Source organism: Pristis pectinata, chromosome 10, assembly GCF_009764475.1.
Source record: "Pristis pectinata isolate sPriPec2 chromosome 10, sPriPec2.1.pri, whole genome shotgun sequence".
Lineage (NCBI taxonomy): Eukaryota > Metazoa > Chordata > Chondrichthyes > Rhinopristiformes > Pristidae > Pristis > Pristis pectinata.
In genome coordinates this window covers 4,734,461-4,752,270 of record NC_067414.1, presented here as the reverse complement: position 1 = coordinate 4,752,270, position 17,810 = coordinate 4,734,461, and the positions used below count along the sequence as shown (strand labels likewise).

The following is a 17,810-nucleotide window of genomic DNA, read 5'->3' as shown; positions in this document are numbered from 1 at the left end:
CAATATTTCTACCCTGGGAAAAAGATTCTGGCCTTCTACCTGATCTATGCCTCTCATCATTTTATAAACTTAAGCTTGAATGTTTATTTCAAAAGTCTGCGATAGACATACCCTGGAGGATGTGGCCTTTCAATCAAAGTCGTTAACTTCTCTGTGATGGAGAAACCAAACACAGATTGGGTGATCATTTTGTGCAGCACCTCTGCCACTTTAATTCTCCATCCCTCTCTCATTCTGACCTCTGTGTGTGGCCTCCCACACTGTTACAACGAAACCCAACACAAGCACGAGGAGCAACACATCATCTTCCACCCGGGCGTGTTGCAGCCTTCTGGACTTGATATCAAATCCTCTAACTTTAGATAATGTGCTCTTTCTTCCTGCCTATAGAAGAACTATTTTTGCCTGCCGTCTTTTTGCTTCTTTTCCGTTCTGTGAGTCACCTGGTCTGCCAGAATCACATCAGCGACACATGACACAATCAGCACCTTATCCCAATTGCCTTGTGTTCAGTCTATGAGAGAAGTTCCCGTTCTTTCACCTACTGCTGCCTGTACCAACTTACTCTCTTCTTCACGTCTGATGAAGGGCCCCTCATCTAAAACATTGCTTCTTTTTTTCCATTTTCTGCTTTTATATCATTTTGGCTCAGGTTTTCTCGACCTGCACATACAAGTCTTGCCTGCTGGGCAGGTCCCACCACCTGACCATTAACTCATAACCCAGACCTCGAAGTTCAATGTGTTGATAATTGACTCACCCTATTGCAGACACACTTTTTGTTCTACACATCCCTCTGCCACCTTCCCTCCTACTGAAAACTAACTTGCATCTCTCTCTTGCTGAGTTCTGTTGAAGGGTCACAGACCCGAAACGTTGACTGCTCATCTCTCCACAGATGCTGCCCGACCTGCTAAGCATTTCCAGCAACGTTGGTTTTTTTTCAACATTGCTGCCTTTCTCCATTGCAAAGTGTAACCATAGCTGCCCAGTCAGATTTCAACTGAAAGTTGGCTGTCAGATTCATTCTTAATACTGAGTGGAAAAAAACACTTCAAAACACACTGGCAGAGAGAAAAAGAGGTATATTTGGGATTGCAGGATATTCTTTATGATATCCTTCTGACAAATAATTTAAGTAATTTCATGATAAATGATAACAATAACTCTTTTAATGGTTCTGACATTTAAAAACTGGACCAGTGAGCCAAAACCAAAGTCAGCTGTGCTCTAAGCAGGAATGTCTCCTGATAAAAATGTCCATGTTGACTGGTTGGCATCAGCACTCCAGCACTTTGCCAGCTCTCTCATGTGCAGCAATGCTTAATCAGAAGGCTGAAGCTGGATCTCTAAAGCATAAAATATGACTGCAAGGTTCACGACATAAATTGTTTCATGATTGTTCAAGTGCTCTAAGTTCACAGAACATAGAACACTACAGCACAGTACAGGCCCTCCGGCCCACAATGTTGTGCCGACATTTTATCCTGCTCTAAAATCGATCTAACCCTTCCCTCCCACATAGCCTCCTATTTCTCAATCATTCATGTGTCTATCTAAGAGTCTCTTAAGTGTCCCTAATGTATCTGCCCATCTGCAGATACATTAATGCTCAATCAATGTTTCTTATCCAGGAATTTCAGGAAATACCACCTTCCTTAATACCAGTTCAGAACAACTGTAAAATCCAGGGGCAACAACACCTTGCCAGGAACATTGAACGGGTACTTCATGTAGATAATTGGCCAGATCCCCTAACTAAACGCATTGACGAAAGAGTCAGAGGTGATGCAAGGAGAGGTTAATTTTCAAGCACTGCGCTATCATCAGGAAGGTTGCAAGGGATTCAACAGCAACCGTAAGTAGGTGAATGCTTCAACAGGAGAAATTTGCAGGGGCTGTGGGGACAGAATGTGGAAATGAGGCAGAAGGGGCGATTCTATCAAAGGTGCCAGCACAGGTACGATGAGCTGAATGGCCTCGTTCTGTGTCGTTAGATTTTGTGAATCCACACACTGGGTAATACGTTATACTTTCAGCAAGGATAAGATAAGATTTCTTTATTAGTCACATGTACATCGAAACACACAGTGAAATGCAGCTTTTGCATAGAGTGTTCTGGGGGCAGCCCGCAAGTGTCGCCACACTTCCGGCGCCAACGTAGCACGCCCACAACTTCCTAACCCGTACGTCTTTGGAATGTGGGAGGAAACCGGAGCACCCGGAGGAAACCCACGCAGACACGGGGAGAACGTACAAACTCCTCACAGACAGCGGCGGGAATTGAACCTGGGTCACTGGCGCTGTAATAGCGTTACGCTAACCGCTACACTACCGTGCCATCCCTCGGTCGGGGAAGCACGTTCCAGAGACAGTGCTGTAACATTGACTCTCTAGCCTGCAATCTCTTTGAGCACACTTTTGGTGAGTTTGCTATTTTAATCAGGCTGGACCTTTCGAAAACGGTTTCTCAGGGCAGTGAAAAGGGAAGCAAAAGGAGGAACACAAAAATCAGACCAGATTAAAAAGAATCAAACAGTGCATCAGAATAGCACTCTGCAAGCCCAGGCCAGATAGAACATAGAACAGTACAGCACAGGACAGGCCCTTCGGCCCACTGTGTCATGCCAAACTAATTAAACCAATGACTCCTAATTCATTTAATCCCTCTTCCCTGCACATTGACCCTTCCTTTCTCTGTATATTCACGTTGGCGGCTGTTAACTCCATAAACTACTCAGATGATCAGATTGGTCCTGCCAACAGCAGACATGTTAAGGTAAATAAAGATTAAGATTGGCCAGTTATTTGTTGAGGATGTCATTCAATCGTCACCCAGTGTCCCCAGATCTCACCCCCACATTTCAGCCTTCACCTACTTTATTAAATTGCCATGAAAAAGGTAAAATTATTTTGAGGCTTATATTGATTTCTATTAAACATGATCTGCTGAAAGTCATATATATTATGCATGTTGTAAACACTTCAACTAAAACACTCCATTACATCTCCTCACAGTCACCAGAGAGAAGATGCACTCTTACGGATTTGAAAGAGTAAATCTCTCATGATAAACTTTAAATCACGCAGTTAGTGGATCTGCATTTTGAACAACTCAGTAGAAAATGCTGCTCCAATGTTTGTAAAGTGCTGTGAATGAATCAGCCATGGATCACACAATACTCCTTGCGTTTCATTTTTACTGAATATCAGTGTGCAGAACAGATAGAATGATTTATTAGACCAAAGACCAATATACAACCTACATTCTTTTGGTAAAATTTTCTGATCAAGAGTATTGCTTCTGAACCAGCAGGTGTGTTCAGCTCAGAAGGGGAGCAAGCCCTCCTATTGTTTAGTGGTATTTGAAAGCAGCTTTCATTAATTCAGCTCCAGCATCACAGCACTTTTGCATAAAGGTCAGTCGGGCCTTTTTCGCATCTCAAGCTCTCACTAAACCCTTCACACATTCCCCGAGTGATCTTTACAGATAGGGGGGAGTTGGAGGCAGGGCTGAGCAATGGATTTAATTAAGATGTATGGCCTTTTCAGAGAAATAAAGGCCCTTGAAAAGAAAATCTCAAGTAATCTCTGAAGAAGTCACCTGAAATCCCCATGAGCCAAAGTGCTCTGAATCCGCTATGTTAAACTGATTAGCTGGGAGCAGAGTCAGCATTATGCACAGAAGGTGATCAATAACAGTCTGCGCCCCTTGCTCAGATGTTGTCTCCAATATCATTTCCCTCATGTTGACTCAATATCAATAGATTTTCAATAGAAATAGTGCAAATACAGCCACTCGTGGTGTAAGACAATGTTGAGCATGGGAAACTACGGGAAGGAGGAAGATAAAAGATTCATTAAAACTTTCTCCAAGTGACTGCCCAGAGGTACGATGGTTGCATTAAGAGTTCATGGCTTTGACTATGAGTTGAAAGCACGTGCAGGGTCAAAGGATGTGCCATCGAATGGAAATCCTGGAAGAATTTTAAGGTAGTCATTTGATTAGATCAGAAGTTTTGGGTTTGATGTTAAATAGAATTGAGTCTTGCAGGCCAGGGGACTCCAAACTGGGCTAAACCTCAATGCAAATCAACCTCAGCAGGTCAAGAATTGGGAGCAGGGTGAAATCAGCCAGGGTTCTGGTTTCAGATTGCTATTGAGTTACGTGCACCTGTGCATTAGTTGCGCATGTCCATGCGTTGGCATCTTTATCGACCTCCCTCCTATTCCCCACCTCCTTCCCTTTATTCCATGGTCTACTGTCCTCTCCTACCAGATTCCTTTATCTTCAGCCCTTTCTCTCTTCCACTTATCACATCTCAGCTTCATAGAACAGTACAGCACGGTAAGGGCCCTTCGGCCCACAATGTTGTGCCGAATTGTATGAACACCTCCTCTATGATTAATCTAACCCTTCCCTTCTGCACAGCCCATAACCTTCCATTTTTCTGACATCCATGTACCTATCTAAGAGTCTTTTAAATGTCCCAATTGTATCAGCCTCTACCACCACCCCCGGCAGTGCGTTCCAGGCACCCACCACTCTCTGTGGAAAGAACCTACCTCTGACATCTCCCCTAAACTTCCCTCCTCTCACCTTAAATGGGTGACCTCTAGTATTGGCCATTGCCGCCCTGGGAAAAAGGTGCTGGCTGTCCACTCTATCTACATCCCTCATAATCTTACACACCTCTATCAAGTTACCTCTCATCCTGCGTCGCTCCAAAGAGAAAAGCCCTAGCTCGCTCAACCTTTCCTCATAGGACATGTTCTCTAATCCAGGCAGCATCCTGGTAAGTCTCCTCTGCACCCTCTCTAAAGTTTCCACATCCTTCCTATAATGAGAGCACCAGAACTGAACACAATATTCTAAGTGTGGTCTAACCAGAGTTTTATAGATTTGCAACATTACCTCGCGGTTCTTGAACTCAATCCCCTGACTAATGAAGGCCAACACGCCATACACTTTCTTAACCACCCTATCAACTTGCACAGCAACTCTGAGGGATCTATGGACTTGGACCCCAAGATCCCTCTATTCCTCCACACTGCTCAGAATCCTGCCATTAACCTTGTACTCCGCCTTCGTGTTTGTTCTTCCAAAGTGTATCTCTTCACACTTTTACGAACTGAACTCCATCTGCTTCTTACATAACTCCCTTTCATCCCCCCTCCCCCACCCACCTCCCTTCCCCCTCTCACCTGGACTCACCTATCATCTGCCAGTGTGTGCACCTCCCTCTCCCCTCTTTATTCTGGCTTCTGCCCTCTTCCTTTCCAGTCCTGATGAAGGGTCTCGACCCGAAATGTCGACTGTTTATTTCCCTCCGTGGATGCTGCCTAACCTGCTGAGTTCCTCCAGCATTTTGTGTGTGTTGCTCTAGATTCCAGCATCTGCAGAATCTCTTGCATCCAAGCATCATTATATTGTGTTTCCTCTCAGTAAGAAGAACAGCTAGCAGAATAATATAATCACAGGACTGTAAGAAGGACAATTAAGCAGGTTATTATAACCAGAGAGGTTAATAAAGTTAGGCAGGTTTAGCAAAGTTGTGCTTGCACATGTAAGGACAACGTGACCTTCTTGTTTGCAATAAAATGTATGGTCATGATCTCACGGATGGCAACTGATGCACAGACAGGACCCAGCAGCTGATCATTAGGGTCCTGATAACACGATGTTTAAGGAACATCGATCCTGTAAGCTAAGCTCTGAAATAGTGCATATTGCCTCGACTCTTGTAAGTCGGGTAAGAGTAGGCCAGTAAACATTCTGGGTCATTCTCCTGATGCCTCAGTTAGGTTGAGCTCTGAAATGAACCACCTTGCTGTTAATGGACCGATTCCAGTGTTGATTTTTGAATCGCTCCAACACTCTGCAATCAAACATCGCGAGCAATGTACCAGCAGCATGGGCTGAACCAGTAGCACATCAGAGTAGAAGAGAGAAGACTGCATGTGCAAAATACTTCACCATTATAACTAAAGAGGCTCTGCATCACAACAGAGCAGAAAGGTCTACAAACAATAAATGGACGTATTCTAACTTTGTATTTGCCCAAAATTGCTGTCTACAAACAGGACTGTCCCAGTAGACCTATTGCTGCAGCCAGCTCTTGCACCACCAGACTTAGTTCTTCCTCCGTTGAGTTGATCAATTCTCTCCTGGTCCACTCCCTTCCCACTTACATCCACATCATATCTATGCCTCGTTTTCACCCTGTTTCTTTAAAATTCCTCACCATCAGCATGAAAAACCTGAAAGCACTTACCACCAGGCTCAAGGACGGCTTCTATCTCGCTGTTATAAGACTGTTGAACAGACCTATTGTCTGATAAGATGGACTCTTGACCTCACAATCTACCTCGTCGTGGCCCTTGCACCTTATTGTCTGCCTGCGCTGCACTTTCTCTGCAGCTGTAACACTTTACTCTGCGTTCCGTTATTGTTTTTCCCTTGTACTACCTTGATGTACTGTGTAGTGAAGTGATCTACATAAACCTTGAACATAGAACCTTTCAGCACAGTACAGGACCTTTGGCCCACAGTGTTGTGCCGACCTACATAAACCATATCCCCATTCAATCTATCCCCCTCTCTACTCCACCTCCCATAACCCTCTATTTTTCTTTTGTCCATGTGCCTATCTAATAGTCTCTTAAATGTCCCTATTGTATTGGCCCCTACCACCACTCCCGGCAGTGCGTTCCAGGCACCCACCACTCCCTGCGTAAAAAAACTACCTCTGACATCTCCCCTGAACTTTCCTCCACGCACCTTAAACAGATGTCCTCTGGTATTGGCCATTGCCACCCTGGGGAAAAGGTGCTGGCTGGCCACTCTGTCTATGTCCCTCATAATCTTATACACCTCTATCAAGTCTCCTCTCATCCTCTGTCGCTCCAAAGATAAAAGCCCTAACTCGCTCAACCTATCCTCATAAGACATACTCTCCAACCCAGATGGCATGCAAAACAAAGTTTTTCACTGTACCTCAGTAGAGGTGATTATAATAAACCAAATCACTGTCAATTCTCATCCACCTTATCACTTGATCTGTCTTAACCTATCTCCATATAATATTTTGTCCTACACATCCCTCCTTCCCACAACTCTGCTTTGAAAACCGTAACCCCCTCCATTCTTTGCTCAGTTCTGAGGAAGGGGCGCTGACCCCAAACTGTGATTGGTTTCTCTTTCCACAGATGCTGCCTGACTGCCTACTTCTCCCAGCATTGCTGATTTGGCTACAAATGCCATTAAGATACTTCAACTGGAATCTCAGAAGTAAAATTACAGGTCAGTACCTGAATATCGGATCTTGAACCCTCTTTTGCTCGTTGCATGATCAGTTGACCAACGTAAATGCACTTGTCTTCCCGTGCTGGTAAAATTCATTTTCCCCGTGTGATTCCCACTGAGAACGATCAACAGGCGACTTTGACCCGTGGGTCCTGTTGGATAGGACACAACAATAAATGAGCTCTTTGCAGATGTTTGGTTTGCAGTACAGAAGCTACATCGAATCCAAAAATAATACCAATTACAGATCCAAAACCCTATTATATTATTCAACACAAATGCCTTGATAAATGAAAGCTTTGCCCTTATAACAATTGTACAACATGTCACGTGTTGCACATTTACTTTAGCTTCCATTAAAAGGCGAGACTGAAATATATAAATAGTACAGGGGTATATATAAGGATAGGGAAATATAAAAATAGTCTTTAAATAGTGTATATATAGACGTGAGGGGTAAGTTTTTTACTGAGAGAGTGGTGGATGCCTGGAATGCGTTGCCTGATAGGGTGGTGGAGGCAAATTCATTGGGGGCTTTTAAGAGGGGCTTGGATGGGCACCTGAATGAAAGGAAAATAGAGGGATATGGGCATTCTGTAGGTAGGAGGGAATAGGCATGTCAGCACAACATTGTGGGCCGAAGGGCCTGTTCTGTGCTGTAATGTTTGATGTTCTATGTTTAATACTGGCACAATCTTTTTCACGAGCTCCACAAGTTGTTATCTGTTCAATTTTTTTCACTGAAAATCTTCAAAGAAATATTTACACAGGAGACTGCAGATGCTGGAATCTGGAGCAACACACAAGATACTGGAGGAACTCAGCAGGTCAGGCAGAGTCTGTGGAGGGAAATGGACAGTCATCGTTTTGTGTTGAGACCCTTCATCCAGACTAGGTCTTGACCCAAAACGTCAACTGTCCATTTCCCTTCACAGATGCTGCCTGACCCGCTGAGTTCCTCCAGTGCTTTGTGTGTTGCTTCAAAGAAATATTGTCTGATCCCAAACAAATCATTTGGATTTGTTGCACCTTGACAAAGGAAAACCAATTTCACAGAATCAAACGTAAGTAAATACAATCAGAATCAGATTTCCTATGACTTGAAATTTGTTGTTTTGCAGCAGCAGTATAGTGTAAGACATAAAATTACTATAAGTTACCAAAAAAAAGTAGTGTTCGTGGGTTCATGGACCGTTCAGAAATCCGATGGCGGAGGGGAAGAAGCTGTTCCTAAAACATTGAATGTGGGTCTTCAGACTCAGGACCTCCTCCCCGATGGTAGTCATGAGAAGAGGGCATGTCAGAGGAACTTGAATCGCTATATTGTTTAACCATTGGTACACTGGGGCTAACCAATAGCTGATCTTCAAGCTCCATTTTCTTCCCTTAATTCTCTTGCTAAAACTGCCTGCAGTGTGGAATAGGTGCAAGTATCATGGAATCCACTGGCATCAAGGTAACCGATATCAGCTCATCACACTAGCCTGCCAGAAGAAGGTAGGTGTCGAGAAGAAATCTTGTATCGGATTGGGTGATACCAGGACTTATTTACCTTGGTTTAGCAAGCAAGCAGACGTCAGACACTGGAGAGAACACACAGGTGCTTGCCAGCCAACCTCAACGGTGTCTTGGGACAGGTAAAACCATCAAGGGGGAGACTGGGATGGTGAGCAGGAGGTCAGGGGCTGCAACTGGGAGGGTGGCAGAGTCAGCAACAGATACCAGCCAGGAGAGGAGTGGGAAAGATGAAGGCTACTCCTCCAACTCCAGGTAGAACCTTTTAACTAAATCTACCTGATGGCCCACACCTGGGCAAATCAACTCCACAGTGGGGGTTTCCTGGAGGAGTTTTCCCATTATATATGCTTGCAAATTATGTAATGCTTGTTTCTAGTCAATGCTCATCCCACTTTTGACAACTCCAGCATTAGAATGAATGACACAAGCAGCTCAGAATGTGCACAGGTATGCCATTCTTACATTGGATGGCACTGCATACAATTTACCTCTATTAAATGAGTGCCACATCTTCAAATCTATAAGCCACTACTTCCACTGTTCAAAGTTTTGCTCAATCTTAGTTAAATTTAATACTTCTTTTCACTAAATTGTCTATTAAAAATAAATGTTTATAGTTCTTCTCATACCATCAAATATACTCAGCTCATCGAACTGTTTCTCGCTCTGAAACATCTCCACATAGAGAGAAATAGTGTACCGAGGTTCCACTCTGATTGTCCAGGAGCAAGTTTGGAAGTTGGGATAATTTTCCGGGTATCCTGGACTTAATATTACTCCTGATGAGCTTCGACGAATTTCGTTCACAGGGCATTGTGCTGAAATCATAACATACATCTGTTGATTAACAAAGCACTGAAGATAAATAAGAAGTATCTTCAGAAAACCACATCTATAAATTTCACCTGACACGATATCTAGGTTTACCAGTTACTGGTATCACCTGTAACAGCAAGGTTCCTGCTTTCAAGGGTAAATTCAGTAAAACCCTCTCCTCAATATACAGCAGTTTATATTTTGTTTTGTTTCCACTTTTTAATGGGCTTCAACTGATTTGAAAAGTATCTCCCTTTACAATGGAATTTCCAATCATAGGAAATTATTTCCAAGTTTCTATCTATCCTACTTAAATGTTTTCATTGGACTGCTACTTGACCTTACCATTTCACTGAAACACTGCACACCCTGATGTAACCTACCCTTTTAATTTAAATCCTTAAACTGTATCATTCTAGTGAAATTTGCACTGTACCCTCTTCAGTATATCTGACAACCATTTCTTCTTCACAGTCCTAACATCAAATTCATGTTATGGTTACCATCTACAAGATTATTTTTCAATTTAAATGTTTAATTCCAGTCTGATTCAAGGCACCATCCCAAAAATGACATGTTTTTACTTTAGCTTTAAATGAAAATCTGCTTTGAATGTATTCTATAAATGACCTAAACTGTTCTTCAAACATGAAGTCTCACATGATGACTATATTGTTTTTCTCTGTAAAGTTAACCAATGATACAGTGGGTGGTGGGGATGTGGAACAAGATAAGATATCATTATTAGTCACATGTACATCAAAACATACAGTGAAATGCATCTTTTGCGCAGAGTGTTCTGAAGGCAGCCCACAAGTGTCGCCACGCTTACGGCGCCAACATAGCATGCCCATAACTTCCTAACCTGTACATCTTTGGAATGTGGGAGGAAACCGGAGCACCCGGAGGAAACCCACGCAGATGTGGGGAAAACGTACAAACTCCTTGCAGACAGCAACGGGAATTGAACCCAGGTCGCTGGTGCTGTAATAGCGTTACGCTAACTGTACGCAACTGTTCCTGCCCAAGCTGCCAGAGGAGGTGTTAGAGGTGGGTACAATTAAAAATTTTAAAAGACATTTGGACAGGTACATGGATAGGAAAGGTTTAGAGGGATATGGGCCAAACGCGGACAAATAGGGCCAGCTCAGAATCAGAATTATTATCACTGACATATATCATGAAATGTGTTGTTTTGTGGCAGCAGTACAGTGCAAGCCGTAAAATTACTATAAGTTACAAAAATAAATAAATTGTCCAAAAGAGGAATAATGAGGTAGTGTTCATGGGTAGAGATCTGATGGTGGGGGGGGGGGGGGGGGGGGGAAGAAGCTGTCGGTGTTGATTGTCAGGTAGGCAACTTGGTTGGCATGAACGAGTTGGGCCAAAGGGCCTGTGTCCTTGCTGTGTAACTCTATGGCTCTATGAGATGGACCTATTGCAGGCAAATGGGATCAGTGTAGATGGGCAGAAAGATCAGCATAGCCATGTTGGGCCGAAGGGCCTGTTTCCGTGCTGTATAACTTAATGATTCCATGACATATTTACACACATCTTGTCACATCACTTTCAAAGGTTGGACAGTAGATACTCACACCAGAGTATCGTGTATTGTGAGATTCAATCACTCAGCTCAAGATATCTCCATGGTCCAAAAACCATCACTGAAATATCTGCTCTTTAATACCTTCTTTCAAGTTTCCTCATTCCTCCTCTTCTCCCTTTTCCCATCTCCTTTCCAAAGAATCTACTGCCTGGGATATTGAACTTCCAATCAAACTCAGATTAAAGTCAGTTTGCCGTTACAGAACAGATTATTCACATTTCTGATAATAAATAACTAGATATAATTTTTATGCATTTGTGGCTCTTTCATTGTTGGATCGGATCCCCTTCCCCCGACCCACGTGTCTTCCAGTCTGTTTCTCATGTGTTTTGACTAGCTTTACAAATCTGTTCCTCTCACCAATCCTGCCTTGTTTACGCCTTCCACGTAGAGGATGATTTTAAGTTGATTTTGAAAAGAAATTGCAGCTCGACTTACCTTCACAGGATGGAGGCGTTCCCTCAAACTGTAGCTGCGTTAATAGTCTGCAAGCCATGAGTTCACTGCCAACCAGTGTAAATCCAGGCGGACACTGGTACTTCACAACATCACCTTGTAAAAGAACAAACTTGGATTTAAAATCAAAAATCTCACAATCTTACACCCCTTTCAGAATTCCCACCCCCATGAACATTAGAGCCAAGGAGATATTCTGATGTGCAACAGTTGTTCAGGTGTGTAACCGCAAGTCTCGGAGGTACACAGCCAGCTCCCACAGACAGCAATGTGAAAATAAACAGATATATTTTTGGTTAAACTAATGATTGTGAGATCAATATTAGCCAGGACACCAGGGATAATGTCTCACTTTTAGAGCACTTCTCATTAGCTCAGGACATTCAAGATGCTTTATAACTAATTATATAGTTCTGAAGTAGAATTGCTCTTTATAACACCAAATTGCACAGATTAAGATCCCAGGAAACAAATGAAAACATGCATGACATTTATCTTCTAATTGCTGGGTGAAGGATATAAATATCTCATCAAAATAATGTCATGGAACATTTGACATGCGTTTGAAAACGCAGATAAGGTCTTGGTTAAAAGCTCACCTGAAAATGCTTCCAACATTGTAGCATTCCTGTACATTGAGGAGCTAGCACAGACGCAACAGGGTGACTAGCTTCCTCACGTGCTATAAGACAGAGTGATTCTAAAGGCGTGCTGGTAGGTTAATTGGCCACTGTAAATCTGTTAATTGGCTCCCTGAAAGTTGCTGCACAGGTTGATAGAGCGGTAAAGAAGGCGTACGGCATGCTTGCCTTTATGAGTTGAGGCATTGGGTTCAAGATTTGGGAAGTATTGTTGCAGTTTTATAAAACTCTAGGCCGCATATGGAGTATTACAGTCAATTTGTGTCGCCCCATTATATGAAGGATGTGGAGGCTTTGGAGAGGGTGCAGAAGAGGTTTACCAGGATGTTGCCTAGATTAGGGGGCATGTGCTATATGGAGAGGTTGGACAAACTTGGGTTGTTTTCTCTGGAGCGGTGGAGGCTGAGGGGAGACCTGATAGAAGTTTATAAGATTATGAGAGGCATAGCTAGAGTAGACAGTCAGTATCTTTTTCCCAGGGTTAAAATGTCTAATACTATGTATTTAAGGTGTGAGGGGGAAAGGAGATGTGCAGGGCAAGTGTTTTTTACACAGAGAGCGGTGGGTGCCTGGAATGTGCTGCCAGGGGTGGGGGTGGAGGCAGATACAACAGAGGCATTTAAGAGGCTCTGAGATAGACACATGAATGTGCAGAGAATGGAGGGATACGGACTTGTGTAGGCAGAGTGGATTAGTTTAGTTAGGCGTTTAATTGCTAGCTTAATTAGTTTGGCACAACATTGTGGGCTGAAGGGCCTGTTCCTGTGCTGGACTGTTGTACGTTCTGTGTTGTATGTACCCCCTGTGCAAGTGGTGGCAGAAGAATTGCAGAAGAGGAGGAAAGGGGAGAAAGTTAATGAGGATGTGAGGCGAGAAAAAATGGATTAAAACAAGTGGAGGCTTGATGGTTGGCACAGATGTGGTAGGGTGAAGGGCCTGCATCTGTGCCCTGTGACTCAATGTAAAGATGCAAAAGTTGTTGGTAGAAATCGCAGAATCATCACCAACAACTGTTGGTGAAAGAGCACTGGGAATAATCTGAAATTGTTGAATAAATTTCTCGCAGGAAGTAGGGTGGGAGGTTCTGGTAGCTTTAAAGGACAGTAGGCACACATCTGATGTTGGATGCATCATGGCTTGGCACGGCAACTGCTCTGCCCAAGACCACAAGAAACTGCAGAGAGGTGTGGACGCAGCCCAGCACATCACAGAAACCAGCCTCTGTCTACACTTCTTGGTGCCTCGGTAAAGCGGCCAGCATAATCAAAGACCCCACCCACCCTGGACATTCTCTCTTCTCCCTCCTCCCATTGGGAAGAAGATACAAAAGCTTGAAAGCACGTTCCACCAGGCTCAAGGACAGCTTCTATCCCACTGTTATAAGACTATTGAATGTCCCCTCGTACGATAAGATGGACTCTTGACCTCACAGTCTGCCTTGTTGAACCTTATTGTCTGCCTGCACTGCCCTTTCTCTGTAACTGTAACACTTTATTCTGCATTCTGTTATTATTTTCCCTTCTACTACCTCAATGCACTGCTGTTATGAAATAATCTGTATGGACGGTATGCAAGACAAGTTTTCCATTGTACCTTGTTGCAGGTGACAATAACAAACCAATTCAGCAATTTACTGATTTAACTGACAGTCTATGCACAGAAACAGGGGTAGAGAAATCGAGGAAGAAAAGCGACAAGTCAGAGGTGGGTGTGAGAAAGCAAGGGAGGGGTGAAATCCAGAAACAAATCAGGCAGGTTCGAGAACAGGTCCTTCCCTTCAACCATTCGGTTCTTGAACCAACCTGCACAACCCTAATCACAAGAGTGCAGCAACACTGTGACCACTTTGATCACATTGCACTGCAATGGACTTTGTTTATTCTTGTTCTAATTGTGTTCTTTCTTGTAAAACTTAGATATAATTTATGTTTAATTTATGTTTTTCTTGTGAATGCTGCTTATCTGATGCTGTGTGCCTGTGATGCTGCTGCAAGTAAGTTTTTCATTGCGCCTGTGCACACATGGACTTTTGCACGTGACAATAAACTCGACTTTGACTTTGATTTTTATTTATTTTTGGGTGAGATTGAGAAACTAAAGCAATACAGTCAGGACATGAGGAAGGGGAGCGGACTAGGATTGGGACGGAGACTCTTGAAGTATCCCACGAATGTCAGGAATACTAGGAACCATAAAGGACTTACAGCAATGTCATTTACTTGGACGAGGTGATGGAGTTGAAGGAGCAAAGGAATAGTGGTTCTATATGGGAGCAGTTTCTCACCGTATAGAGGAAGGTGTTGCTACGGAAGGGCGGAAATGGCTTGGCTTCCATTTAAGGAAGAAGGAGAGGGGATGTCAGGTTATCCTGGTGGGAATGCTGGTGTACAGAGATCCACAGTGAAAGGAAGAAGGTCTGAGTCAGAAATCTGTGGTGGACGCAGGAAGGATCCTGGATCAATGTCCGAAGGCAATGGAAAAAGGAAGGGAAAAGGGACAATACAAAAAGAGATAAGTTTCATGGAGCAAAGGCTGGTCAATACAATGGGGCGACCAGGGTAAAACTGTCTGTGGATACCGGGAAAAAGTTAGAGTGGGTTTGGAGGGCGATGTGGTTGTATCTATTGAATACATTTTATTTTACTTCACATTCCTTTCTTTTGTTGCCATTTCGACAGTGATGATCAGAGTAAAATAAAATCTTGCAAAATAAGTATAATTCAGAACATGACAAATATCTGCAAAAGGAGTGAATCAATAACACTTGTACTTGCCTATTTCATAGTCTTCATCCTCAGACAATACGGTGGCCAAAGGAACAACTGGGGGAGGTTGACACTTCTTGAGCCAATAGGCTATAAAACAAATGCAGTTTGAATTGGTCATTAGCACCCAGGTTAATCACTCAAAATAAATCCACTTCCAATGCAAGATAATGTGCTTTTTATTTATGACACCTCTGGAAAAGTCATTTTGAAATTACTTGTAATTCACTGATACGCTTGTGTTTTCTTTTCTGGTCATTAGGACAGCATTTATTTTTAATTAACAATGAGGATGTTTTGCACTGCCTTAGGATGTCTGAAGGCACTTTGTATTGCTTTTATTGTTCTGTTGGATTAAAGGGAAATAGGACAGCTAATTTGAATGAGGTGTAGTCCCGCAAGAAAAACGGAGGGGCGGCTTGCTTCCATGATATTGTTTGGGAGGTAAGTATTAGCCATATAATAGGAGAAAGAAAGTAAGTCAGGAAGAAAGACCCACAGTGAAAAGAACCTTTCATTTTCCTTTTTAGAATATGTCAAAGTGCTTTGACAAACAATAAATTTTGAAGTGTAGGCACTGTTGGAGAGTAGGAAATGAGGCTATCAATTTGCACACAATTCACAGACAGCAAAAAGATAAATATCAATATTCTGTTTTTCTTCTGGTGATACCGTACAAAGGACAAATAGTGCCAGGAGACCGAGGATAATCACCTAAAAGAGTGTCAAGGGGATCTCTTTGTGCTCTTGTATGATAAAGATGAATCTACTCAATTTAACCTCATTGTGGCCCTTGCACCTTATTGTCTGCCTGCACCGCACTTTCTCTGTAACTGTAGCACTTCCTTCCGTATTGTGTTACATAGAACACTACAGCACGGTACAGGCCCTTCGGCCCACAATGTTGTGCCGACATTTTATCCTGCTGTAAGATCTATCTAACCCTTCCCTTCCACATAGCCCCCTATTTTTCTATTATTCATGTGTCTATCTAAGAGTCTCTTAAATGTCCCTAATGTATCTGCCTCCACAACCTCTGCCGGCAGTGCGTTCCACGCGCCCACCACTCTCTGTGTAAAAATCCTACCCCTGTCATTCCCCCTTATACCTTCCTCCAATCACCTTAAAATTATGTCCCCTTGTGTTAGCCATTGTCGCCCTGGGAAAAAGTCTCTGACTGTCCACTCGATCTATGCCTCTTATCATCTTGTGCACCTCTATCAAGTCCCCTCTCATCCTCCTTCTCTCCAAAGAGAAAAGCCCGAGCTCACTCAACCTATCCTGATAAGACATGCTCTCCAATCCAGGCAGCATCCTGGTAAATCTCCTCTGCACCCTCTCTGAAGCTTCCATATCCTTTCTATAATGAGGCGACCAGAACTGAACACAATACTCCAAGTGTGGTCTGACCACAGCTCTATAGAGCTGCAACGCGGCTCTTGAACTCAATACCCCGACTAATGTTATTGCTTTTCCCTTTGTACTACCTCGATGTACTTATGTTTGGAATGATCTGTATGGATGCATTGCAAAACAAAGCTTTTCACTGTATCTCTGTACATGTAACAATAATGAACCAATTACCAAATGGGTTTAACACTCATCTGAAAAATGGCACCTCGCTATGTAGCAATGGTACTGCAATAGACTGTTGGCATGAATCTTTAACTCATCTCAGATTTGAACATTCACATTCAGAAGCATCAGTGCTACTGAGGAAGCCACATCTTTGATCATCAGGAGAGTGGATATGTAGGGCCTCAGTTTAAAGCTTCAGAATTGAGACTGAACCTCTGACAATGCAGTACTCCCTTCCTTCTGATTTCCACTGACAGCCTTTGTGCTGACATTTCAGATGTGAGGAAGCAACCCATAATATTCCAACAGTGGTTGAGGCAGATACATTAACAACATTTAAAAGGTGCTTAATGATGGCCATTGTCAAGCAGAAAGGAATGGTCAACGTTGAGTTTATCGTCATCTGCACAGGTCCGTGTGTGCACAGGTGCAATGAAAAATTTCCTTGCAGCAGCATCACAGGCACGTAGCATCAGATAAGCAGCATTCACAAGAAAAACATAAATTATACACAATCTTTACGAAGAAAAACCACAATTAGAACAAAAAAAAACAAAAGTCCATTTGAGTGCAGCGATAACCATAGAACAATACAGCACAATACAGGCCCTTCGGCCCACCATGTTGCGCCGACCTTCAAACCACACCTAAGCCTATCTCACCCCTTCCTCTCGCATGCCCTGCTAACTTAAATTCCTCCATATGCTCGTCTAACAATCTCTTGAACTTGACCATTGTATCAGCCTCCACCACCACCCCAGGCAGCACATTCCATGCACCAACCACTCCCTGGGTGAAAAACCTCCCTCTGACATCCCCCTTGAGCTTCCCACCCATTACCTTAAAGCCATGTCCTAAGAATGGATCAGATGTTGGATTCAGCTGGAACTATTTTATCTTAAATAATTTCTTTTCTACGGCCTACAGCCTACCCTGGGCCTGTTTACTTCCGTCGTTAGGTCAGTATGAGGAACATTGCGAGTACCTTCCCTGCCTTCAGCACTTTGGGGGCTGGGTAACTGAAAACATGTCTGCTTCTACTGAAGCAATTGAAGCTTGGAGACACAATCCAAAAATGGAGAATCCAACCTGCTTTGAGATTCCTGAGGCAAATTAACTTGGCT

General features: G+C 43.2%; 1 protein-coding gene across 1 annotated transcript in view; it reads right to left on the bottom strand.

Annotated features, from left to right (window-relative positions):
• LOC127575302 (CUB and sushi domain-containing protein 1-like) overlaps positions 1 to 17,810 on the bottom strand; it is a 2,402,828-nt gene that overhangs the window by 176,357 nt on the left and 2,208,661 nt on the right. The window contains 4 exon segments of the mRNA XM_052025075.1: positions 7,312 to 7,458; positions 9,454 to 9,642; positions 11,685 to 11,798; positions 15,118 to 15,198. Of these exon segments, the coding sequence (XP_051881035.1) occupies positions 7,312 to 7,458; positions 9,454 to 9,642; positions 11,685 to 11,798; positions 15,118 to 15,198 (531 nt within the window).